The sequence below is a fragment of the Antedon mediterranea genome, chromosome 7 (assembly GCF_964355755.1).
Source record: "Antedon mediterranea chromosome 7, ecAntMedi1.1, whole genome shotgun sequence".
NCBI lineage: Eukaryota > Metazoa > Echinodermata > Crinoidea > Comatulida > Antedonidae > Antedon > Antedon mediterranea.
The window spans coordinates 7,610,384-7,637,924 of NC_092676.1; the positions used below are offsets into that span (position 1 = coordinate 7,610,384).

The 27,541-nt window shown below is 32.5% G+C and overlaps 1 protein-coding gene and 1 long non-coding RNA gene across 3 annotated transcripts; one reads left to right on the top strand and one right to left on the bottom strand.

Annotated features, from left to right (window-relative positions):
- Positions 1-1,872: 1,872 nt before the first annotated feature.
- LOC140054232 (uncharacterized) lies at positions 1,873-27,393 on the bottom strand. The gene is made up of 29 exons (XM_072099153.1): positions 27,320-27,393; positions 26,960-27,208; positions 26,306-26,551; positions 25,848-26,093; positions 25,456-25,701; positions 25,061-25,306; positions 24,710-24,955; positions 24,089-24,334; positions 23,704-23,975; positions 23,204-23,389; positions 22,719-22,766; positions 21,369-21,477; positions 20,035-20,190; positions 19,616-19,706; positions 19,166-19,277; positions 18,836-18,894; positions 9,565-9,679; positions 8,932-9,032; positions 8,465-8,582; positions 7,778-7,989; positions 6,980-7,046; positions 5,940-6,025; positions 5,461-5,623; positions 4,475-4,579; positions 4,205-4,276; positions 3,613-3,714; positions 3,077-3,193; positions 2,761-2,856; positions 1,873-2,510 (listed from the first exon to the last, which is right to left on the bottom strand). Exons 3-29 carry the CDS (start codon positions 26,499-26,501, stop codon positions 2,409-2,411), a joined length of 3,915 nt encoding a protein of 1,304 aa, XP_071955254.1. The 5' UTR covers positions 26,502-26,551; positions 26,960-27,208; positions 27,320-27,393; the 3' UTR covers positions 1,873-2,408.
- On the top strand, positions 14,294-16,601 carry LOC140054234 (uncharacterized). Of its 2 annotated transcripts, none has more exons than XR_011846495.1 (4): positions 14,294-14,401; positions 15,078-15,235; positions 15,618-15,702; positions 16,257-16,601. It is a non-coding gene; the product is annotated as an uncharacterized lncRNA (long non-coding RNA). The 2 variants fall into 2 exon arrangements; XR_011846494.1 differs by having other exon boundaries at positions 14,312-14,542.
- Positions 27,394-27,541: the final 148 nt, after the last annotated feature.

Sequence of the window (27,541 nt, forward strand, 5' to 3'; positions counted from 1 at the left end):
TCGTAATAATGTATCTTGATTTTTAAGTAGTACGTCAAGCCTACCTCGCATTTCTCCTGCGAGCTTTTGAATTTCCCGCCGAAGGTCAGTTAAGCCCTCACCTGGCTCGACAGTGGATGCAGTAGGAGGGCTTTCAGAAACGGCTTGGTCAGATGTTAAACGTAAGTTAGATTTACGAGTTGATCGGGCTGCCATTTCCTATAGGCCTACTTTTGTAATATGTTGAATCTTAAGTCGATGTTTATTAGTATATCACGGAGATCGGATGACGATGGTTCAGGAATAGTGATTTTGAGTCAGTTTTGGCGGAGCTAACTTACGTACGTTCTACATGACCTACATGACCTTTTCGACCTACATGACCTTTTCCTATACAAATAGTATATTTATAACTAATTTAAACTCGTGTAAATTGGTGTTTTATATATATATATATATATTAAATATAATAAATATATAGATACCATATTGCAATATTTTTTCAGATAAACAAATGTGCTTGGTTACATTTATAATATAGTATGGGTTCCAGACGGTTTTTTGACTTAATACTACAAGAATTCTTGGTGCATACGATTATCCGGTTGACTAGTTGTAGCCACATGCGATTGGCTACTCACTCGTACACAGTTTTAATATTCATATGTCCGAATTTTGACAAATCTGGGAATATAAGTTGCGCTCTGTTACGTTGAACACGACGGTGTGGTGTGTTTTGTGTGCAACTACTGGGCTTACTGTGTGTTTGTGGTGGGGTGGGGAACGATGGCAACTTTTGCCTCTTGTTATTTTATAGTTTTACAAACAATTACAATTCTCTGTTCTCCGTGTCGATGTCGTCGGAGGAGATGCACAGTGCGGCCTACTAGACACCCTAAACTCAGCTCTGTTTCTAGGCTTCTTTTTGTATTTGAATAAGACACAGGGGCTGTTCTTTTTTAAACGGTTACCTGCTTTACAAAGCGAGCAAAGGTATTTTTAACTTGCCCTTTTAGTTTCACAATATTTCTATGTATGGTTTTTATTTTCATGTCGCATAATCGACAACACGATATTTCGCTAATTTTACTTTGGGTGAGAGACGTACATTGTTGAGGGCTAAGGATGATAACTAATTGCTTGTAAACGTCTGATTGAGTTGCCCCATGAAATAGCAATAACCTCCTTGATTTAAGAGTTACTTCCCCACAAACTGAGCATACGCACTGAAGTTTGTGTGGGGACAGTACTTCTCGCGTATGTTGTTTTTAATGGGTTTTCTTCTTGACCTCGACATCCAAGTTTTAAGTAAGACTGTCCCATCCTCTAGTAGCCGGCCGATACTGTACCGACGTAAACTCGCTCGCGAAACTTTCGTCTTCATATTACATGAGGTAACTAGAACGCCAATATCTGGTCCGTTAATTGGTTGATTCTACAACCATATATTTACATAAACCCGCTCATTAGCTAAATACGGTATGATAATCTACGTCATCCTTATCGATGTTTGCGGTCTGCAAATCGATTTGTATAGGCGTCTTACAAGTCTGTGTTTCAGGACAAAAATCAACACGCCGACGCCGACTAACATAAAAAAAGACAAAAATTTGGCAAATCGATTTGTATAGGCGTCTTACAAGTCTGTGTTTCAGAACAAAAATCAACACGCCGATTAACATAAAAAAGACAACAATTAAATCGATTTGTATAGGCGTCCTACAAGTCTGTGTTTCACGACAAAAATCAACACGCCGACTAACATAAAAAAAAGACAGCAATACAGACTTGGGGCAAGTTAATGCCACTAATATAGACTTGTGTTTCGTATAATTATTCTTCAAACAAGGTATCTAAAATAATAATACAATATACCTAATAATACAAGTAAAATATATTTTGTCATAACATTAACGTTTTACATCATCGTATATTAACATCTATTATATTTTATTATAAGTATTTCTTAATATAATGTATGGCATGCTATATTTATCAGAGACAGTGTGTACGTTAAATTGCACACAGGATCGGCATTACCTTATCACTACATTACGTCTAGCAAAACTCCGTTTTATTTGCTGCAGGTTTCAGTGTGTGTTCAGTTCTGCTAAACGATACGAAAAAGATAACTTATGAACAGTTTCTATTGAAATATTACATAAATTGTATTTAATATTTCAATGGAAACCGTCATCCTCATCCGCTTTAACTTATTGATGATTTATCTAATATATCTCCAGTAACACTTTAATTACAATGTTTATTTCTATGAGATTTCATGATCGACAAGAACGGTACAGACACTATAATCTCCCTGCTGTCCAAACAGCCGGTTACAGTAGGTATTTCAATATTTCACAGAACAAGCTAAAAATAAATTATATATTATATATAGTCTGTAAAATATTGATATTAAATAGCAATGTCTATTCATCGTCTTCATCTTCTGAAGAATCATTCGATTTTTCATTTATTTCGGTTTCACTTTCGCTTTCTGATGAATCAGAGCTCGATTCATTTTTGGATTCCTAAAAAATGAAAGTTTTTTTTTAAAACCTAATTTCATTATAACGTTTAATAACAACATAAATGTGGTATTCCATTACATACCGATCCACTAGATCACACTCCATAAATGATATATGACGAAACAAAAAAAAGGTGATTTTCGATTTCAGAATACCGAGACGCCAACCTGTAGGAGGTGGAGTTAGGGACATTCTGTGTAAAACTGTGAATACTATTATTATACGCACAGGTAACCAATCATAATCTTACCTCATCTTCGTCACTTGAATCGCTTTCTTCTTCATCTTTGTTTTGACTTGTCGCTGATTTTGCTGATTTTCCATCCGAAGATTCTGAAGCTGGTTCCTGCAAACAAACGCGTAATTGTGTATGTTATATTTAACTATAGAGCAAGCATTCTACTCCCTATATTCTCTGACTAACTAATCAACTGCAATATTTTGAAATTGGTTACCGTACCCTTTGAACGCGTTATCAACCATTATTGAAACGCGTTACAAATCAACCAAAAACAACAAACATGACCTCTGAACCCGTCACTGGAGTTTGGATTTATAATTCATACCTTTTCAATACTGTCCGATTCTACAAGCTCTGTGCTTTCTTCTTCAACTATGTCATCGGGAACATCAACAGCACCAGGTAGAGTTAGAATAGAGTCTTCTCGTGGTAATTTGTTATCCTAATAATGAATAAAACTAACACACTGTATTACGGTTTATTTTGAGAGAACATGACTTGTCAGCTTGAAAAGAAAATTAACAAATTGAAATTTAAAATGAAAGCACTCAGGAGTGAAGTACTTGGCAAAATATTGCCACAGAGGGCGCATGTTGATATTTCAGTCCATGTTAAAAGAATACAATTTTTGTTTTATTTGTGAAGTTATTTAATGAACCGATTTTCTTGAATTTCAATAGGCATGTTCAGTAAGTAATACCTATTAACACCGACAAATTTAGAATGACAACTTTATAACATGTAGACAGAAAAACAAACAAAACGTATTATACTTTGCCAAGTTAAAAAAAAAAATTGTCTGTGACGTATAATATAAAGCCAAAGACTTTCAAAAGTTTGGTGTTTCAAGTAGCAACTTACCGTCGTGGGTGATACCTTGTTGGATAATTTTAAACTAAGACTTGACATGCTATTTTGGCGGGATTCTGACAACAAAAGAGCTCTACTGTGGATACTTGGACTCTAAAATAAAAATAATTTTAATCAGATTCAACATAGGCCTAATTATGATTTAAATTCATTCATCGTTAATTAAACAACACACGTACTGAATAAAATAATCAACGTATTCTTTTATTTGATGTACAGAGTAGTCACAGTTGTGCGATATTTTATTCGTGCAGCGTTCGAGTAGTCACAGTTGTGCGATATTTTATTCGTGCAGCGTTCGAGTAGTCACAGTTGTGCAATATTTATTCGTGCAGCGTTCGAGTAGTCACAGTTGTGCGATATTGTATTCGTGCAGCGTTCGAGTAGTCACAGTTGTGTGATATTTTATTCGTGCAGTGTTCGAGTAGTTACAGTTGTACGATATTTTATTCGTGCAGTGTTCGAGTAGTCACAGTTGTGCGATATTTATCATTCTCGCAAATTTATTTTCCTCGCCTTTCAAATTTATGTATTTAATGATTTATAACAATGAGAAATTATCATAAAATCAAGTGGTACATACCAGCGTTAGTTGGTTTTCAATCGCCCTATCAATTTCGTCATATCCGTCTTCTGTTGTTACACTGGCGGATATCTGTAGTAATGAAATAAGTTTATAACGTTTACTTTAAATCAAATTCTTTAAATTTGCATCATTATTGACAAATAAACAATTACTAAAATAGAAGCCTAGCTGTAGTAATTAAGACATCAGGCGATAATACAATATGTGTAGGTCTTAGGTCGGGAGTTACTGCTTTGTCGGTAAAAGTGAGTAAGCCATTAAACTAACCATAATAGCTTCATTATCCGCAGCGTTAACATTATCATTGGCATCTTCTTTATGATCATCTTCTACCATATGAACATTCATTGATGACATCCTCGCTTTCTCAACCTGCAAATTCAATCAGATAGCCCTATAAATTACTCTATGTAAAGTAAATATAGTGTAAACACTAAAATTAGACTCTTAATTAAGCGTTAAAACACCATGTTTAAGCAAAATATAAATGTATAAACAAATATGTTAAAAAACACTATTTATCGCTTTATGCTGATTAGCCAATACTAAAATGTATATAGGAGGAAGTGTCGCTTCTTTCTCACTTGTATTTAATTTATGTTGTGTTTTATTGTTTTATGTTTTTATGTAAACGGGTCCTGCGAAAACAGAATTTTAACTTCTGTATGCAGGATTCTTGCCATCGATTATACACTGAAATTGTAATCATAAACGATGACTAATTTAAATAAATGTGAATTAATTAAAAAATTGAAATTGAATTTTCCACTCAATCGTACGTAGTAGGAGGAACATAAATCATTAATACACCCAATTCAATTATGAATTCACGTGATTATTTTAAATAAAAGAGAGGAACTCACGCATTACCATGCGATGGTAAATTCTTTTTGTTTATAATGAAATGAATATACTTATTCCCAATAATCAATACAGAAAACATAACGAGTATATTGACAAACGTAGGTTAAACCTGCAACATACTTATATGTTATGTTGATTCATCATGGTTAGCTGGGTTAATTGATAAAACTCGGACCAATAAACCTGTTTGCCACTAGAGACGCAACACAATGACGTAGTCGCAACGCAAGCGAATTGACCAATGATAAGTTAGTGTTCGAATAATACATCGCTTGTGATTGGTCAAATCACTTACGTTGCGTTACGCCTTTGTGTTGCATCTCTAGTGGGAACCAAGTGTCATGTAAACGAACATAAAATGTGGTGTCCAAACGGCAGTCCATACTTACGTATCTGAAGTTGTAATAAACATAACCAGAAATAAAGGCACCGTGTAAACCGAATCCACCGAAGAACAGCATTTGATAAATATCGCCCTCTGACACTTGTACTGATATTGCCCATATTGTCAGAAACAACGGTAAAAATAAAGATATGCATATCATAATTCCTCTGTAAAAACAAATCGTTAACAATTGTATACTTAATTAATAATACAAAGGTCATTTGGACTCCAATGACCTCCAATCCAGATGGCAACAGTTGAATTGAAGATGGACATTTTTTTCTTTTGATTTACACGTAAAATAGCCCAAGAAGCAATTATTGCTGTATTGAATTGTTTCTTAACAACAATAGAACACATTATGGCTTTATAGAGATTGAAGAACAGTTGTGACGAAAATAAGACGGGTTACTACAAAGGATGATGATGACGACAATGATGATGATGACTATGCCGATGACGATAATTGATACTTAGGCCTACCTGCATTGCATTACGCAATTTTCTTTTCGTTTCCCACGAAGTTTAGTTTTACAAGTTAGACACACTAATGTCAAGATTGTTGACGTCTGCAGATAATTAATAGAAACAAATAAAAATAAATAAAATTCTCAAAAATGTCTGATTCATATCATCAATAAAGCGGTAAAATTATATTCCTAAACGGTCTTTGGTAAATGAAAATGTGTTTTATTGGAAACGAATTTTTATATTTCGTTTATTTACTATAATAAGACAGCTGATGGACATTCCTTTTTAGGAATTTTTCGTTTGCCAGCGATCTAGGAATAGTTACGCCATTTTGATATTTGTGCAAATTAATATTTTAGGACATTTTAGGTTGGTTTTGTGGAAGCTGCTATTAGGGAGGTTTCGCAACCTTACGAATACGATAATGAAAACGGATACGTCACGCATTTGTGAAACTTTTGAGCTGATCCCCATTTCATATTCGTAAAGCGTATTCGTGTTGACGAATATCACCAGTCATATTCGTAACTACAAAACGAGTATAGTTTTTGATCTATTTTGCACATTTTGCATTTGAATCAGGAATGATTCATGATTATAATATAATTATAGATTTATTGAAAGTAATTTACTAAAGTAATTTACTAAAATGCCAGGTCAATTTTGATAAATAGCAGTTTTTAAAGTCCTCACTCGCATTGATGTTACGCTAGGCCTAGGCAGCCAAGCACCAAGCAACACGTACCTGCGCTTCGCTCAAATTTACCGCAGTCATATTTTGGACGGCGCCCTCAATATTTCATTGCCATGCGAAACAGATTTTTACTGGCTTACGAAAACAAATACGTGCGCGTGACGTATCCGTTTTCGTTATCGTATTCGTAAGATTGCGAAACCTCTCTATTGTTAATTTCCTGGTGATTTTTGTTCTCTTTTTGTTTTGTATGATTATAATATGGAAGCACTATCCAAAATAAAGGAAATGAAATGAATGAATATTGATTGAAACTTTTGGCGGATTTTAAATACAAATCAAAAACTTCTCAACTTACAAGTAAGATAAGAAGAGTGGGCGTTGCAAATGCTGCAATGACACCCATTTCCATGTCTGTCCAGCACCTTGAAAACAAAAACGAGTTAAAACAGTTAGGCCTACTTCAACATGATAGTAACATCATCTATTTTAATCATATATTTCACAAAAGCACCAAAGAGAATAAACTATCATCGTGATCTTATTATCTTTTTAGAGTAATCTTGTTTTTAGCCGCGTGGACGCGACTCTATAGTTCACTATGTCGGTCGGTCGGTCGGTCTGTCGGTCTGTCTGTCGGTCCGGTATCACTATGCGTTTTAGCACGCGACTTATGGCTGTTGGCCTTGTTAATCATAAATTCCACAAAATGCATTAAAATTAATAGTGATTTTGAAATTGACATACAGTATTGTCGTCATTAGGGAGCTTTCGATTTCCGACAACTCATGACCTAACTACGTCATGTTAATTCATTGTGCGCATGCGGGGGTAATTGTGACGTAATTTCTCACTACCCCACATTGACAGTTTCAATGGTTTCTAGGTTCAGGCGACGACCGACGACACATCGATTGACCTGACGTACAGTAGGTAGATGGTCGTAAATCGATAGTTCTCTAATATCATATTCGTGACGATGCTGTTCTGATATGGATCACAATTATTATTATTATTATTTGTTGCATTTTGTTTTGTTTTTAGGAGCATATTTTTAACAAGCTGTGATTTATCTTAGGTTCCTCCAATCTCATTTTGTTGAAGTAACGTCAAATGAAATCGAAAGTTTCCAAAACGATAAGGATCAACGACTCACCCTTCTGAATCTTCGTATCCGCGGTACGTTCCAAAGAACAAAAATGTGAAGAAGCCTGACACGCCCCATGCTAGAGCAAAATGATACTTTGCTGCGTTTTTACCCTTCATATTATACAGTTTAGTGAACAAGTTAAACACATCGACAAATATCCACATCACCATTGCTATGTACAAATACTGCAATATTACTCCTACTACAATACAGGTAATCTGAAACGTCAAATAATATTTTAAAATGTTTTAAAATGTGTTTAATCTAATATGAACATATTCAATCATTGATGATTAATTTGAATTGTCTTTGCTTATACAGTACTGTATCAATTTAAATTTATCGTGCCCAAATATGGTAGTGATATGACCAAATATGGTAGTGATATGACCAAATATGTTAGTGATATGTCCATAATGGGCACATAAAATGTTTTGTCACATAAAGTTTGATAGTGTAGACAAAGCTTTAGACAAATGTTACTGGCGCATACGCAACTACCCTCGAACGCTAGAAAGAAGTCATCTTTGTTTTATGAAAGATATATTTGCTACTGCAAATTTGCTTATTTAGCATGGAACAAACTGTATCATTAATTAGTGTACAATATAAACAAAAACACACGTTTTTTTAAAGTTAAGTCCAGTTTCCTCTCTCATAAAATCATGATTTTTGTCTTTAAAAAATACTTACATTGTCATCACTTAACTCCAGAGTGCATACGTACAAAAGCATCATCAACAGCGCGCTAATGATAAGATTTGCCATCACGAAAACTCGCTCCGCGTCGAATGGAAGTTTATGTTTTTGTCTGTTAAGTTAAAAATATACATTATAACAGTTATTGCAAGAGATAATCAAGCAATCGTCTACGCATTTTATATCAAGGATTACTATATTATATTTCAAAGCTGGAAATGAAGCTTTGAACAGGCAGCGCTTGTTCAATTTGGATTGTGAATCTTGTACACCTAGGCCTAAGTCACCTCATAATTAATCATCCACGTTTGATATGTACGTCGTTATAAACAGCCTGCTTGTAATAGTTAGGCCGAGCGAGCAAAATAGTCTAAGTCCTAGCCCTAGTATGTGAGAAATGTGTATTATTATATGTGTTGTGTTTGGAGATGGTATGGTCGGGGTGACATAGTTATACTTACAGCCGCAACATTATGATTGCAACCACAATCAGCGACACGATTGATGCAATTCCCGTACAATAGGTTACTACACGTACCATGATTGCGAATAACTCATTATCCTGTAAAAGTGATTAGATAACAAGAATGACGTCACAACTAAAATAACTAACATATTAAAGATATAAAAAAAACATGAAAAATAAAGATTAATAAAATCATACTTTGAATAGTTTTGTAATTTAGAAAAAAATAATCACTTCCGTTGGAAAAAAACGGAAACAAAATAATGTTTTCACTTATAAAATGACAAAATAAGTGGTTAAATTCAACCAAAAACCCATTATTTGGCAGTAAAATTTTTTGCTTTAAATTACAGTTTGTTAGGTAAATAATTTGTTTTCGGTCCAATGTTTGGTCAAAGTGGATAACTGTTAGGTGACATTAAAATGGCATATTAAAAAAATGTAAGTATTATTTTTTCAGGGGGACAATGCATCTTCAACAAGTAAAATAATTAATCCAATTGATATAACTCTCACTCACTATTGAACGCCATGAGTACAGTAACAAAAAGGACAGTTCTTGATTTAACCTATCTTATTAAGTTCGTCAAAATTATAAAAACAAAACTACAGAGTTTCCTTTACTTACATCTTCTAGTTCAGTAGGTAAAAGAATACCAAATATACTGGTGTGCGAACAGTGACATTCGACGAGTTCTGAAAGCCCGCTAGAAACAAGTCGACAACCGTCTTCACTCCATCTTCTGTGTAACATAAATTATCGTTTCTCAATACGCACAATGCAATTCATATATACAACATGTTTACTTAGTAAGTACATGCATTATCATAATACGTATCTGTTTATTATACTATAGATTTAATGAGTACAACCATACATTTCCAATTCTCAGCTGCATTGTGTCTGTTTTATGTTTGGTCTTTTCGTATTGATTTCTTTGCTAATTCTATAGACTTTCTACGTTTATTTCAGTTGGTTATATTATCAGCAAAAACGTATTATTAATCTCATCTTAATTTCAGTAGCGATCGATATGATATTCTTGATTGGCGAGATCGTGGGAGACGTCTCATGTTTAAAAAAAACCCTATATATCCTAACGCGCGCATTAAATATGATGAAATCGACAGCATATGAAATTAACTTCATTAACAAACAAACAAGGCCAACAGCCATTAAGTCGCGTGCTACAATGCATAGTGATACCGGACCGACATACAGACCGATAGACCGACAGACAGACCGACAGACAGACCGACAGACCGACAGACCGACAGACCGACAGACAGACAGACCGACCGACATAGTGAACTATACTGACCGAAATTACTGAACATGTTTAAAAATGTTGAAATGTTTAAAAACATTTATATTTTTTTAATTTACACGTGCGTAGCCTGTCACTTTCGACGTGCTCGTATAACGTAATTTCGAGTTGAAAAGTAAGTCAAGAAAACAGAAATCGGGCAAAAAGAGTGCGTAATAACATTTAACGCGCAGTGCGCGCGCAAAAATATGCGCACTCATGGCAATTTTGTAAACGCTTAAAATTGCCTGAAATGTACTCTTATTTCATCGAAAATAAATTTTGAAAATTTTAAGCGCGCGTACGCATGCGTTACATGCGCTACGCACGTAATTGTATTGCCATATGATGATTTATGCCCTGAAATTTATGAGTACCAAATTTTATTTAATTGTGATTCATGGTTGTGAAGATATGATTACAAACGTGATTTCGTTAAATCGTGCGTAGACCGCGTAATTTTTTATTGCGCACCGTGAAAACATAACCACATTGATTCCTGACCATAAGGAATATACTGTGAAAAATTGACCTAGCTAGATTAAACTGATATCAAGATAAGGTCAGAAAGCGATAAAACGCATAGTGATACCGGACCGACAGACAGACCGACAGACAGACCGACCGACCGACATAGTGAACTATAGAGTCGCTTCCACGCGACTAAAAACGGGCTTTATAATAACAAGTATCGTGATGATCTAAATACAATAGAATTCCCGTCATTTCCTCTTTTACCAGTTTTATCGAGTCGAGTGGCCAAGCGGTATAAAGACAGGGGTGCCGCAAACCATGTAGCTATACAATCAGCAATCATACAATCAAGCCACTCCTTGACCATTGTTCTGATGGTCATCTCGGACTTACAACTTGAGGTCCAGTGTACACATTTGGCTTGTTCATCTTTCGGAATAGGGGGTTATATGGACAGACGAACGGGCGCCGTTTGGTGCACAGCAAAATTTGAAATTCTAAGCAAGAAAAAAAAATCTTGTTTTAAGAAAAAATTCTTAAAATAAGTATTTTTTTTCTTGTCAAGATTTAAAATTACTTAAAACAAGAAATAATTTTCTAGAAAAGACACATTTTCTTAAATTAAGTTTTGCAATATTCTTGAAAATGCTTATTACAAGAAATATTTTACTTAAAATAAGAAGTCAATATCATTCTCTTCTTATTAAGAATAGTTTTGCTTAAAACAAGATTTGAAAATACTTAATTTGAAAAGTATTTTACTTAAAATAAGAAATCTATATTATATTTATCCCTATCAAGAATAATTTTTCTTAAATCAAGATTGATGAATTATATAAATTACTTAAAACAATCAATATTTTTCTAGGTAAGACAAAGTTTCTTAAATTAGGTTTCGCAATAGTCTTGAAAATACTTGTTTTGAGAAATATTTTACTTAAAATAAGAAGTCAATTTCACACTACCCTTATCAAGATTATTTTTACTTGAATCAAGATTCGCAATATTCTTGAAAATGCTTATTACAAGAAATATTTTACTTAAAATAAGAAGTCAATATCATTCTCTTCTTATTAAGAATAGTTTTGCTTAAAACAAGATTTGAAAATACTTAATTTGAAAAGTATTTTACTTAAAATAAGAAATCAATATTATATTTATCCCTATCAAGAATAATTTTTCTTAAATCAAGATTGATGAATTCTAAAAATTACTTAAAACAATAAATATTTTTCTAGGTAAGACAAAGTTTCTTAAATTAGGTTTCGCAATATTCTTAAAAATACTTATTTTGAGAAATGTTTTACTTAAAATAAGAAGTCAATATCATACTATCTTATCAAGACTATTTTTGCTTAAATTGAGATTCGCAATATTTTTAAAAATACTTATTTTGAGAAATGTTTTACTTAAAATAAGAAGTCAATATCATACTATCTTATCAAGACTATTTTTACTTGAATCAAGATTCGCAATATTCTTAAAAATACTTATTTCGAGAAATGTTTTACTTAAAATAAGAAGTCAATATCATACTATCTTATCAAGACTATTTTTGCTTAAATTGAGATTCGCAATATTTAAAAAAATACTTATTTTGAAAAATGTTTTACTTAAAATAAGAAGTCAATATCATACTATCCTATCAAGACTATTTTTGCTTGAATTCAGATTCGCAATATTCTGATTTTGAGAAATGTTTTACTTAAAATAAGAAGTCAATATCATACTATCTTATCAAGACTATTTTTACTTGAATCAAGATTCGCAATATTCTTTAAAATACTTATTTTGAGAAATGTTTTACTTAAAATAAGAAGTCAATATCATACTATCTTATCAAGACTATTTTTACTTGAATCAAGATTCGCAATATTCTTAAAAATACTTATTTCGAGAAATGTTTTACTTAAAATAAGAAGTCAATATCATACTATCTTATCAAGACTATTTTTGCTTAAATTGAGATTCGCAATATTTAAAAAAATACTTATTTTGAAAAATGTTTTACTTAAAATAAGAAGTCAATATCATACTATCCTATCAAGACTATTTTTGCTTGAATTCAGATTCGCAATATTCTGATTTTGAGAAATGTTTTACTTAAAATAAGAAGTCAATATCATACTATCTTATCAAGACTATTTTTACTTGAATCAAGATTCGCAATATTCTTTAAAATACTTATTTTGAGAAATGTTTTACTTAAAATAAGAAGTCAATATCATACTATCTTATCAAGACTATTTCTGCTTAAATTGAGATTCGCAATAATTTAAAAAATACTTTTTTTGAGAAATGTTTTACTTAAGATAAGAAGTCAATATCATACTATATCCTATCAAGACTATTTTTGCTTGAATTGAAGTCAATTCTATTTTAATATTCTGAAAAATACTTATTTTGAGAAATATTTTACTTAAAATAGATTGTCATCCTTATATTCACACAACGGTAGAGCAGTTAGCACTTCAGTTTCAACTGATGAAAGAATCTGGGTAATCAAACTGTTTGTGCTTTGAATAATCGATTGCACTGCAACCTAAAGAAAATAATATTGATTTAATATTTTTTATATTCAAGTTTTAATATGTTTAAAAACTAAGTTGTGCTTTAGTTGGGGAGCTATGCAGCCTAACAAAAAAAATGTTATTTGTAACAATGAAATTGGTCACAAAAAAATGCAACATAAACTTAGAGTGTATAATGCCTAGGCCTAGGCCTAGTACCCAAGTCCTATAGTTACTATAGCTAATAGTCCTGTATAATAACAGTACCAGCAAGGCCTAGGAAATAGACGTATTTCTCTAATAAAAAATAGTTTAAAATGCATAATTGTTGTAATTTTAAAGCAAAATGGCTTACCTGTGGAATCTTGTTTCTCTCCTTTAATTTTAGTAGAAAGAAATCAGCATTTTTTATACTATTATCTGCTTGTTCATCCTCTAGTTAGTAGGCCTTCTTGCTGAGCATCAACAAGATAATTAATATTAAACAATCATTAACAACAGTATAACAATACTAGAATTATCACTACTACTATCGTCAGTTGATAAATCATCCCCGTTATAATAGTTTTTTTCTTCATTAACTTCGTCAGTCTCCTAGTCTAGGCCTAGTTCTACTTCATCCTCAATTGGCATCCTCGTTTTCTCCAGGCATACTTATATACTGATGTTTCCATCATCAACTGCAGGAGGTTGCCGATTGTTATACTCGTCCTTAAAATGGCGTTTTATGACATGCTTGTAAAACGAATTGTAAATTCCAAAGCTTGCCGAGCAGCGAACCACCAATTCCACATGTTACTCGAAAATTCGGAGTATTTCCATGAATTGAATTATAATGCCTTAGCAAATAGGGTAGCAAATACTGTACCTACTTCAGTTTACTGGCACCAACTTATCGCTTTTTTTCGGACTGCAACAAACATGTGTCATTATTATTGTCTGTCGTATTACTGTTGGTCCAGACGTTTTATAGATTTGCTTTAACCACCATGGAGGTTTATACCTCCATGCTTTAACGTTGAGCAGTATAATGACCTTATACATTCTGGGTAAAAGGCCAGCGATAAATTTTTGGTTATAGTTGAAAAACAACACTGTGTGTGGTCGATGACCTAGCTCCCGGCGGGATCATGGCCAACGGTTTTTTAAAGTAATCATTCAAAATCTAGAGTTTGTAAGTAAAAGACACCTTTCATCGCAATTTATATATTAAATGCTTCAATAGGCCTAGTAAGATTAGTCTAATATAATGTCGAAGGAAGACGCTTTGTTGAAGATCCGAGAAATAGATGAAGAGTGGCCAACATTTTAACAGGTTCGTAGGCCTAATAATTATATTTTAATCTGCCAGCAGTCTAGGCCTAGCCTAGGCTCCTTCCTAGTTAGTAATACTGTAGGCCTGGAACTAGTAGGTCTAGGCTAGCCTACTATGCCTGTACTGACGGACAGGTGTATAGGTTTAGCTTAGCATTTTAGTTCAGACATTGACAGAGGGGACAAATATTGTCGGACCTATTTCAGCTAGGTATAAGGAAGGCCTAATATAGATAATACAATTATAATGTAACAGTTATTTTGCAATGTAGCCATGAAATATCTACGAAGGATTATATTATATACACATATTCCAATGAGAAATATAATGACATTTAAAAACACTTCTTTATATTTAATTAATTGTACACACTAAGTAATCCCCGAAGTGATCACATCGATATTGAAACTTAATGTTTTTAACTCTAAATTTTTAAAAAAACATACTAAAAAAACAAACAAAAAACATACGTACTGTACTGCATAACTAAAATTGTTATATTAAATTTCTTTTTTTATCTTAAATTATTTGTTAGGTAATTGAAGAAGTTCGAAGGATACTAATTATTACTAGGCAAAGAGGAATGAAATACAAAAGAAAGCTTTTTAAAAAAGTGCTTAGCAAATTTTTCCAAAGAAGAGAATAATATAGTTTATTTTGGTATTTTAAAGAGAAACACCAGTCCTCCATCTGGTAAGTACAGTGTATGTTTTTGTACTTTTATCTATTCATAAATATTTTTATAATGGACCAATGGTAGTGAGGAAAATACGTGTACATATTGTGTACGTATTTTTAACAGCTTGGTTCGACTCAAGCTAGTGTCATGCACTCCTCCCTTTGACAACTAAAATTAAATAAATGACTTATGAATATGAATTTTTGACATATTAATGCTCTCCTGGCCAGCCCACCCTTTCCCCTTCCTTTTACATTGACCACCTACAAAACTGTAGGCTACATTATTAAAAATTTGAGCTACAGTATATCAAGTTTATGTCCATACATTATTCCACTCATTTAAATAAATTTATATAATACAGTATAATGTTTTCAATTTGTTATTTTTGGTTAGGTTCAAAGATAACCCATATGTTGTCAAATCTGTCAAACATATTTGTTGGGAAAAACTCATCAAAAAAAGTCTGCCGACCTTGAAGGTATTTAGTGTTTTTTAAAATTTAAAATACAAGTAACATTATGTACATTAAAAAAAAATATCTTAAAGTGTTTTTTTAAAATCAAATTTATCTTAGCTTAAAATTCGAGGTATATACTATGTTTACAATAATTTATTAAAATCAAACAATTAAACAAAATTTACATTTAATTGTATGATTGTTATTATAAACATTGATACAGAATAAAAACATCAATCAGGATTGAGCACCGTTTTGCGTATTGTCTTCCTAAATAGTAATATTAAAAATAAATTTAGACCCTAATAATTTAACTAAAAATAATAGATACAGCCAGGCCTGTCTTTGGGATCGGTATAAACAGGGCAAAGTTTGTGATTAAAAAGTTCAAATGCATAATCCACCCACCCTTATGTCTTATAATGTAAAATTATTCTTACCACCGTTCTAATATTGCGTCATGTTTTTGTGTTTACCGCCCCAGATATAGGACTCTAAAACCACACCGTTATGATGTTACACATATTTTAAATACAGTAATAACTAAAACTATATTAATCTCTTTTCATTTTTAGGAACATGAATAAAGATCCAGAATCCTGGTCTTCACGCCGATCAGGTAATATGCCGGTATTGCTTTTGGACACAGAAATGGCCTACATTAAAGTTTAGCAAACAATTCTAACTACAAAGAAAGCAAAATTAGATGAGGCTCTAGTTACTCTCCTCTCCACTTTTTACCTTCTGGATTTCGATTATCCAAAATGAAAAGAAGTAGGCCTCACTATCCTTTAACAGTTAGTGATTTGTGATGAAAACACACCTGTACACTTGACAAAGGCTGTTGAATCATCATTAGTATACATTAATAAATTTAAAGACACCTAATAGTTTAAAGCCCAGGTGCGGGGGAAGAATTTTACGAAATTTGTATTTTACCATTTTAATGTTTTTAAGTTTTCTTTTGATGGCATTTTATTATTAATAAAAACAAGTTTGTTTTAAAGAAGTTGTATATATTATTGTACCTAATGTCATGTAAATTGTAGTTCTTAATGAAAATAACAGTATTGTTAATATTATGTTTTATAACATTCTTGAATTTATTTGTTTAAGTAAAATATTACTTAAAATGAGTATTCATTTATTGTTCTTAAAATAAATTTTTAGTGATTTATATTTTATAGAATTCTTGTTTCAAGCAATTTTTTTCCCAATATAAGTAAGAATTTACGAATTTTAATTTGATAGAATTCTTGTTTCAAGCAATACTTTTCTTAAAATAAGTAAACATTTACTGGTTTTTATTTGATAGACTTCTTGTTTACTTATTTTAAAAAAAGTTTTGCTTGAAACAAGAATTCTACAAATAAAAATCGGAATATTCTTACTTATTTTACGAAATATATTGCTTGAAACAAGAAAACTAAAAATATAAATCGGAATATTCTTACTTAGGCTATTTTAAGAAAAATATTGCTTAAAACAAGAATTCTAAAAAATACAAACCGGAATATTCTTACTTATTTTAAGAAAAATATTGCTTGAAACAAGAATTCTACAAATAAAAATCGGAATATTCTTACTTATTTTAAGAAATATATTGCTTGAAACAAGAATTCGAAAAATACAAATCGGAATATTCTTACTTATTTTAAGAAAAATATTGCTTGAAACAAGAATTCAAAAAATACAAATCGGAATATTCTTACTTATTTTAAGAAAAATATTGCTTGAAACAAGAATTCAAAAAATACAAATCGGATTATTCTTACTTATTTTAAGAAATATATTGCTTGAAACAAGAATATTAAAATTAAAAATCGGAATATTCTTACTTATTTTAAGAAAAATATTGCTTAAAACAAGAATTCTAAAAAATACAAATCGGAATATTCTTACTTATTTTAAGAAAAATATTGCTTGAAACAAGAATTCTACAAATAAAAATCGGAATATTCTTACTTATTTTAAGAAATATTTTGCTTGAAACAAGAATTCAAAAAATACAAATCGGAATATTCTTACTTATTTTAAGAAAAAAATTGCTTGAAACAAGAATTCAAAAAATACAAATCGGAATATTCTTACTTATTTTAAGAAAAATATTGCTTGAAACAAGAATTCAAAAAATACAAATCGGAATATTCTTACTTATTTTAAGAAAAATATTGCTTGAAACAAGAATTCAAAAAATAAAAATCGGAATATTCTTACTTATTTTAAGAAATATCTTGCTTGAAACAAGAATTCAAAAAAATACAAATCGGAATATTCTTACTTATTTTAAGAAATATATTGCTTGAAACAAGAATTCTATAAAATACAAATCGGAATATTCTTACTTATTTTAAGAAATATCTTGCTTGAAACAAGAATTCAAAAAAATACAAATCGGAATATTCTTACTTATTTTAAGAAATATATTGCTTGAAACAAGAATTCTATAAAATACAAATCGGAATATTCTTACTTATTTTAAGAAATATATTGCTTGAAACAAGAATTCAAAAAAATACAAATCGGAATATTCTTACTTATTTTAAGAAAAATATTGCTTGAAACAAGAATTCTATTTTAAAAAATCGATAAATTGTTACTTATTTTAAGGCAGATACTGCTTAAAACAAGAATGAAAAAAGCAATTAAATTCTTGGTAAGAATATTGTTCTTAAAGTATTATTTCTTGGTAAGAATAATTTTCTTGATAAGAATTTGTGTGATTCTTGTTAAGAATTTTACGATTCTTGGTAAGCCAAAAAGTATTGAAATACGGACAAGTCAAAATTTACTTGTTTCAAGAAATATTTTGCTTGAAACAAGTTTTTTTTTTCTTAAAACAAGAATCAGAATTTTGCTGTGTGGCAGTACTCGACACGAAGGAACCCTTATGGGAAAAAAGTTATTGCATTTGCCCACACGTGTCCGCACTTCAGCCCAGTTAGGCTGTAAGCAGGTTATTTAATTATGGTTATGGTTATTCGCCATTTATTTGCATTTACAATATTAGGTCTATGTGATATGTCGGAGAAACGAAATTACGTTTTATTGATAATATGTTGATCTGTCATTGATGAAGTAATGTCGCAAATAAGTTCAAGCTCCTATCACGTGTAGTGTAATTAAGTTTATTGATTAAATAAATATAACCTACTCTGTTTTTTCGTTCCAGGATACACAAATAGCTCTTTCCACCAGTTTAATCAATTCATCCTAACAAACAATGGTATAAAAATAGACTAATAATATTATATATAATATAATAATTATTTTTCAAATAAATAAAAGGTGTAATTCAAAATTTGGTTCCCGCAAGGACGTACGTACGCAACGCAAGCGCGCGAGTCGACAGATGACAAACGCCAGTTCGAATAATCCATCACTTGTGATTGGTCAAATCACTTAAGTTGCGCTTAAGTCCTTGTGTCACGTCTCTAGTGGGAACCAATTCTATAGCAAGCAATACGTTTGTAATAATACCCACCATTACATCTACTACCATAGCGAACTCTACTTCCGTTGAGTATCTTTTCGTATTACCCATCAGCTTACACACCAACACTCCACTTTGTAATTGATATTCTGTCGTGTCGCCGCTAAAAAACATTTTTTTTTAATGTCACTATATGCTTAATAAATAATTATGATCTTATGGGGCTTAAGGATGATATTAAGGAACAATCTTCTTATATATTGTGACAGGTCTAATATTCGTTATTGTAAAGATTGGTATTAATTTCTTGAAATACATTGTAGATTTTATTATCAAAAGGCACTTTCAATGCTACTGATACTGATAAGTCTAACTAGTACTTCCAGTAAACGTTAAAAAACATAAAACATCCCACCATATATTCGCGTATCTCTTCCTATCAATATATATGCCTTGATCATATTATTCTAATTACACACTTGTATAATAAATATTAATTACCTTTTCGGCTGTATATAATTAACTATTTCATCACTACTACTCGATTTAAACACAGACCGATCGAAATATGACATCATTAAACCAATAGACTCTACAAAGAAAAAACTATATTATTTAATTTATTTTATATTTTACCGTATATAATATTGCATTTGTTTCTGTATATTTTTTTTTAAATAGTTAATTAAAAAGTGTTCTCACAGCGGGTGCCCTACCGTAGGTGCTGACCGGTCATGGGCGACCCATGTTGTTTTTTATTTTAATTTTTCTTTTGGACATCATTTTATTTTTTATGAATGTTGTCTAGCCTGGTATGTATGTACTGTACATTTTAATGGTTACACAACTTCTTGTGGTATTGGGAATAAACGTGATTCAATAGTCACATTCTTCTTAAAAGACTTTTTTCGAATCCTTACCGTCTTCTCCAATTCCATCAGACTTTAATCGAAGAAACGCTTTACCATTGTCTGCAATTCGTTTCGAATCACTATCCTTACTTTGCACTTTACTATCTTCTTTGTAGAAATGAAACCATCGTTGATCACCATGTTCTAGAGTATGCATACTAACGGCTGAAAAGTAAGGTATAATATGATAGTAATTTAAGTTAACCAATCAACAATGTTCCTCCTAATAGATTCAGAAGTAAAACAACTTTTTTTTAATGTTATTATGAGGATGGTCAATGCTTGCCGAAATGGTTTATTATGTTGGTTACGAAGGCCTAGTTTACATAACACATTTTTAGTAAAACACAATGATCGTTACATTTTAAATTTTACTTTCAGTGCAAATTCTTAGTTTACTCTGATTTATCTTAATTATCAACCCTCCTCCTTAGTGAAATATTTTGCTGTTGTTTTTTAAAATAAAGACATAAAATACCGTTTGCGATAGTTTATCAAAAAAGGACACGGTACTGCAAACAGTTAATGTTAATCTCTCAAGAGATTCAAACAAAACACTATATAGAACTTGAAAGGCAAACAAAATCTGTACTAAACCAGCCTGGTTATGGTAAAATAATATTTCCATAACAGGCCTATAGCTCTAAAAGAAGTGTGATGTGTACACATGGTAGTATGACGTCATCGTGTCCATATATGGGCACATAACGTTTGATAGTGTAGAAGGAGTTTAAGAATAAAGTAGTTTTTGTTTTCCATTTAAAGATGTATTGTCCCTCTAAAAAAATAATTTTTCACAATTTTTTTGTTGAATATGCCATTTTAATATAACATAATAGTTAACCACTTTTACCAAAAATTAGATCGAAAACAAATTTATTTACCTGAAAAAACTACCAGCCAATGGATTTTTGGTTGAATTTAATCATTTATTTTGTCATTTTATAAGTTAAAACAATTTTTTCCCCGTTTTTTTTCTATGGAAGTAATTAACTTGATTAAAACTACAAAATAACCTATTCAAAGTCTGAATTCATCAATCTTAATTTTTTTTTGGGGGGGGGGGGGAGGGGGGACAATAAATCTTTAAGTAAGGCAAAAGTTTAAGTCTTAGTGCAATCCGTCTCAGATACGTAAGTCAGTTTGAATACACAATGTACCAATACAGTAACCCTAAGGCTATGTCTACACTATCAAACTATTTTTGTTTAAAGTGTGATGTGCACAAATATGGTAGTGATATGGCGTCATCATGTCTAAATATGGCCACATCACATTTATTTTCACAAAGTTTCATAGTGTAGACAGAGCTTAAGCATCATCAACATATACAATCTACTCACCGACGTCAGCAGATTCATACGTAAATGAGGCGTTAACTATAACATCTGGTGTTCTATCGAGAAAGATTTCCTCAACATTGGAAATAATTTCAAGCTGTGCTGCCAGAGCCTTAAAAAGGTAAAATATTGTATGTTAATTAATATGGAAGCTACACTTTTGGAACAGTGGCACACTTTTGAAACAGTGGCACACTTTTGAAACAGTGGCACACTTTTGAAACAGTGACACACTTTCGGAACAGTGGCACAATTTTGGAAAAGTGGCACACTTTTGAAACAGTGACACACTTTTGGAACAGTGACACACTTTTGGAACAGTGGCACAATTTTGGAAAAGTGACACACTTTTGGAAAAGTGACACACTTTTGAAACAGTGACACACTTTTGGAACAGTGGCACAATTTTGGAAAAGTGACACACTTTTGAAACAGTGGCATACTTTTGAAACAGTGGCACACTTTTGAAACAGTGGCACACTTTTGAAACAGTGGCACACTTTTGAAACAGTAGCACACTTTTGGAAAAGTGACACACTTTTGGAAAAGTGACACACTTTTGAAACAGTGACACACTTTTGGAACAGTGACACACTTTTGGAACAGTGGCACAATTTTGGAAAAGTGACACACTTTTGGAAAAGTGACACACTTTTGGAACAGTGACACACTTTTGGAACAGTGACACACTTTTGGAACAGTGGCACAATTTTGGAACAGTGGCACAATTTTGGAAAAGTAACACACTTTTGGAACAGTGACACACTTTTGGAACAGTGACACACTTTTGGAACAGTGACACACTTTTGGAAAAGTGACACACTTTTGGAACAGTGACACACTTTTGGAACAGTGACACACTTTTGGAACAGTGGCACAATTTTGGAACAGTGACACACTTTTGGAACAGTGGCACAATTTTGGAACAGTGACACACTTTTGGAACAGTGACACACTTTTGGAACAGTGGCACAATTTTGGAACAGTGACACACTTTTGGAACAGTGGCACAATTTTGGAACAGTGGCACACTTTTGGAAAAGTGACACACTTTTGGAACAGTGACACACTTTTGGAACATTGGCACTTTTGTAACAGTGGCACAGTTTTGGAACAGTGGCACACTTTTTGAACAGTGGGACACTTTCAGAACAGTGTCACACTGTGGAACAGTGGCACACAGTGGAACAGTGGCACAGTTTGGTTCAACAAATTATATTTTTAATTATAAAAAAACAAATTATTATTCTGAAAGGTTATGGTTAAACCAATCAATTTCGACAACATACAATAAAGGTTTTTCGCTTTATTTTAGGCTACGATTTTCACAAAGAGTACACAAATTATTCCGACCTTTTTCTGTATCGGTTGAATGAGAGCTTCTGATATCAAAGTGGCGCCCTGTAAGTAATAAAAGCAAATCGTAATTTAGTAAATCCGGTAGGTGGTCACAAAAGAGAACTAGCTGAAACCGGGCTTAGCTTAGTCCAGATTTAGCTTAATTTAGGCTTAGCTTAGTCCAGGTCTAGCTTAGTCCATCAAAAATGTATACCTACATGGAAAATGTCAATATATTTGAGGACACTTGAGGAAAAGTCAGAAACATAAACAAATATTTCATTCCATAAGTTAAAAAATGAAGCAGTATGATAGCAGACACCACATCGCGAAGATGTGCATTGGTATTTGTTGCAGCCAGATATAAGATCAAAGGACTGTTCGAGTTCCTTCTATCTCGGCAAGGCGAGCTCAGCGTGCTGCTGTTAGATTGCCTTGATTTAAGTTTATTGAGTTTTGGCGAGTTTTGTGACAACCTTAAGCTACCTTTGGAAACTTACAACAACTTGGCTCTGTGACGATTCCTGATCAGGTGTTGCTGAATTATCTTCCAAAAGAACATCTAAAGTTAAAAGTAAAGTTGTTTCTTCCTCTTCGCCCAGTTTTCGTCCATCTAGATTCTCTACGGCTATAATGCTTATTTCGACAATAAGATCCACTTCATCACCAGTTATATTTTCAAAATTCTTAAAAATAACAGAGATAGTATTTAAATAAGTGTTGCGGTACGTCGTATTTCAAAAAAGAAAATAAAGTAAAGTTGGAAATGTCTCAGCGTTTCTAGATTAACAGATATAATTATTGAATGCAATAATATGATCACATGTTATATAAAACAACATCTTTTTAGTTAATTTTACTTCATAATATAATATATAATACCTTACGTAAATGTATACTATTTGTTTTAATTGATTTTCTTCATTGGTTTTCTAGAAACTTCTGAATAAAGACTAAAGCTAAATATACTGCATTGTGCCATTGTTTCAATTATACTTACTAAAGTTAGAAGGTAGTTGAACGTGTGTAAAAGCGTAATATAAAACTGACATGTCCCAACGTTGTAGTCGTCATCAATTGATGTGTAATTAACTAGAGTTGTGTTGACGGGAAACTCGTCATAAGGCTGATGTGACGCAGTAACCAATGGACGAACTCCTGAGTTGTCTGTCGTATTGGGTACAAGCCAACTAGGGTTGCCGTAATCCGCCGTGTCATCAACAAAGTATATAAAGTCCACTGGACAATCGATGAAATACGGAGGTTCCTCATCTGGAATATGATAAATATTTCAGTAATAATGGAATTAATAACGACAAAGGTTGTTTGCCATGTTTGAGACGATGTTGAGATATAACTTGTTCTAACCTTAATCTGGTACTTACCAATAACTACAACTGTGAAATTACATTCTGCCTTATTTTGAAAATTATCTGTAGCCATGTATGATACGCCAGTGAGGCCTAAAAGTAGAATGTCTCCTGGTTTGTAGTTTGATACTACAGTTGGGCTATATCCAGAGTCATCAATTGCTGTAGGTACATGCCATGAAATATTTACATCTGGTCTCCGATAGTCAGTAGTTACAATGACGTCATCGGAACAATTGTGCCATACAGGAGGTGCTATATCTACACGAAAAGAAGTAACTTTATAGTTTATACATTGGTTTAAAAAAGGCAAGATGCCGAGCTTAGTTAGATCAAAGGTTTTATGTGTGGTTGCGACAAGTTCAATTTCATGCCTCTCTGCTTTCTCAATGTTTGGTTATCAAAAACCAGAGAATAATGTACAGAATGTGTTACAAATCAAATGACAAGGTCCTATTTTGGCAAGGCCACCTCAGAAACCTGTTGCTGTATTGCCATGGGGTGATGTTTTTGAAATGTTTAGTTATACGGTAATTCTAATCGTACATAAAACTATCTTGGTATTTCTACTTTCTATTTGAAAGTGGTAACTTTTTACAGTTCAGAAAACAAACAAAAACGTTACAGTAAGCCTACCTATTACTATTACACTAAATGAGCAATTTTCAAAGTTCTTTGCCCTATCAAATGCTTGATAGATGACCCAGGTCATCCCAATCGGAAAAACGTCAAAGGAGTTGTAGTTCGATGTTATGAGTTCAACCGTATGCGAGTTATCCTCCGCGGTTGGTTCAGACCAATTGGCTACAGCCGATGGACGGAAGAACATGGGGTTGAGCAGGATGTTCGACGGGCAAAATGTAAACACCGGCGATTCATTATCTAAGAAAAATTAGAACAACATATTACATTTTGTCATTACCAATGTCATCGTTCTCAGTATCATCTTTTGTTACCATATCATCCTCACCATCAACGAATACTTACCAAACACGTGGAGATGGAAACTGCATAATACTTTGTTACCAGTCAAATCTTCAGACCAATAGTTTATTTCGTATACTCCAATTAAAAATGTATCACCCGGATCGTAATTGGAAGTTACATTCGGATCATGACCCGAGTTGTCTTCGGAAACTAGCGCCGACCACGTGACGACAGCAGACGGTAATCGATAATCAGTAGGATGACTAAAGTTTCCCGGACAATTTTGAAATGTTGGTTTTTCAGTATCTGCATAAAACACAAAGGCAGTGTTAGTTTTGTAGATAGGGCTATAATATATATTTGTATTTGGTTAAAAGGTGCTACTCGAATATGCATATAATTATTGAAGTATTAACAAAATATTCTACTTTATATTTTCCTCTAAATGAACTTACCATTTACGGTAACATTAAATGAGCAAGACGCAGTATTGTTGTGGTTATCAATAGCCATGTATTCAACAGTCGTTAGCCCTAATGTAAAATAATGTCCAGATACAAATGATGACGTCACAACCAAGTCGGTTAACGAGTTGTCCCAGACGATAGGCTCTGTCCACTCGACAACTGCACCGTCCCGCCGGAACTCATTGGCAATGATTACCTCAGGTGCACACGTGATGAATTGTGGATTTTCATTATCTGTAAAAATATATAATAATATATATAATAATAATTGCTGCTGACTGAAATCCATCATGTGCCGTTTGAAACCCTTTGGGCCCACATGAACAGTGCATTATACTATGAATTACCCTTTTAATCAGAGTCATTTAGTAATAACTTACCAAACACATATATTTTAAACGAACACGTGTTATTGTTCAAGAAACTGTCTGTAGCTGTGTATGTAACGGTGGAAATACCAATACCAAACAGTTCTCCAGGTTGGTTTGTACCTCTGACAATCGGTGCAATACCCGAATTATCAATGGCTGTAGACACGTTCCACACTGCTATTTCGTCAAATTCATTTTCTCTTGTGCTCAAGTAAATATCACCTGGGCAATATGTAAATTGAGGTAGTTCATCATCTAAAAAATATATATATATATATATATATATATATAAATTAAAGAAAGTAAAAACAGTGTAATAAATAAAGTAGTTTTGAGTATGAGTTGGTCAAAGTGCACTCATGTGATTCATATACAATCTAGTCTAGTGTCTAGCCGTATAAAAAGCATTGAATTAGTTGTGCAGTTAGGTTAGAGAGAAATTAAAAACAAAATTAGAGTAGACATACCGTATATAGAAATATAGAACTCGCAGATGGCTTCATTTCTAGACTCATCTCTTGCTGTTAAAAATACCCGCGTTGATCCAACATCAAAAGCTGATCCGTTGTCACGATTCCACCAAGAGTCTATGTTTCCGAGACTGTTATCAAATAACACAACGTCGTTCCAAGTCGTATTTCGAGTTGGCTTTTGATAGTTCATTGGTAGTGATATGTCAGAAGGACAATTTGAAATTAATGGCGGTTCGGTATCTAAATTAGATAATAAATGGAATTAAAATGAAATGTTTATAAAGTTTGTGTCTAAAACTGATACAGTATACTTGGTTTAACTAAAAGGCAATTATAAGATGTTTATTTTCAAACTTACAGAAAGAACTGGAAAGATAATAATAACAAAAGAAAATGAAAGAAAGGGAATGAAAAGAAACAAATAAAAAAAACAGAAAAATAAAAAAAAATGAAAGAAAAAAAGAAAAGAAAGAAAGAAAGAAAGAAAGAAAGAAAAAGAAAGGAAAGAAAGAAAGAAAAAGAAAGGAAAGGAAGAAAACAAAACGAAAGAAAAGGAAAGAAAGAAGGTAATGAAAGAAAAGAAACAAGTTCTAGAAAAGAAACAAGTTCTAAAACAGATTTTGGAAAGATAAGATATTCAAAACTTACCGATAATTTCAACTTCAAACGAGCACGTATCATTCGGGTTATTGTCGTTGTCAGTTGCCTTGTATACTACCACTGTTACTCCAAGACTAAATATATCACCAGGATTATAGTTGGACACAACATGGGGCTGGTTACCGCTGTTGTCTTGAGCTATTGGGTTTGGCCAGACGACAGAATGTGTTTGTAATCGTAGATCTGTACTGTTTGTGATGTTTCTAGGGCAGTACGTAAAATATGGAGATTCAGTGTCTACATTAAAAAAGTAAAACATTTTGTTTTTAAGGAATGATTGATTTTTACATACTGTACGTATAGGTTACTGTAAGATTTTAAAAATTAAGACAAAAAATGATAACTTGCCTAATACTGTTACAACAAAGGAGCAGTTTCCAATGTTGCCAAATGGATCAGTTCCATTGTAGTGAATCACGGTATCTCCAATATGGAACGCCGAGCCCGTCGTAATTGAGGCTGTTAAATTTACGTACAGTCCACTGTTGTCGGTTACTACTGGATCTGGAAATTCTACAATACCAGACGGTAACCTGTATGTGTTTTCAACAGACGATACTTGTGGACAGG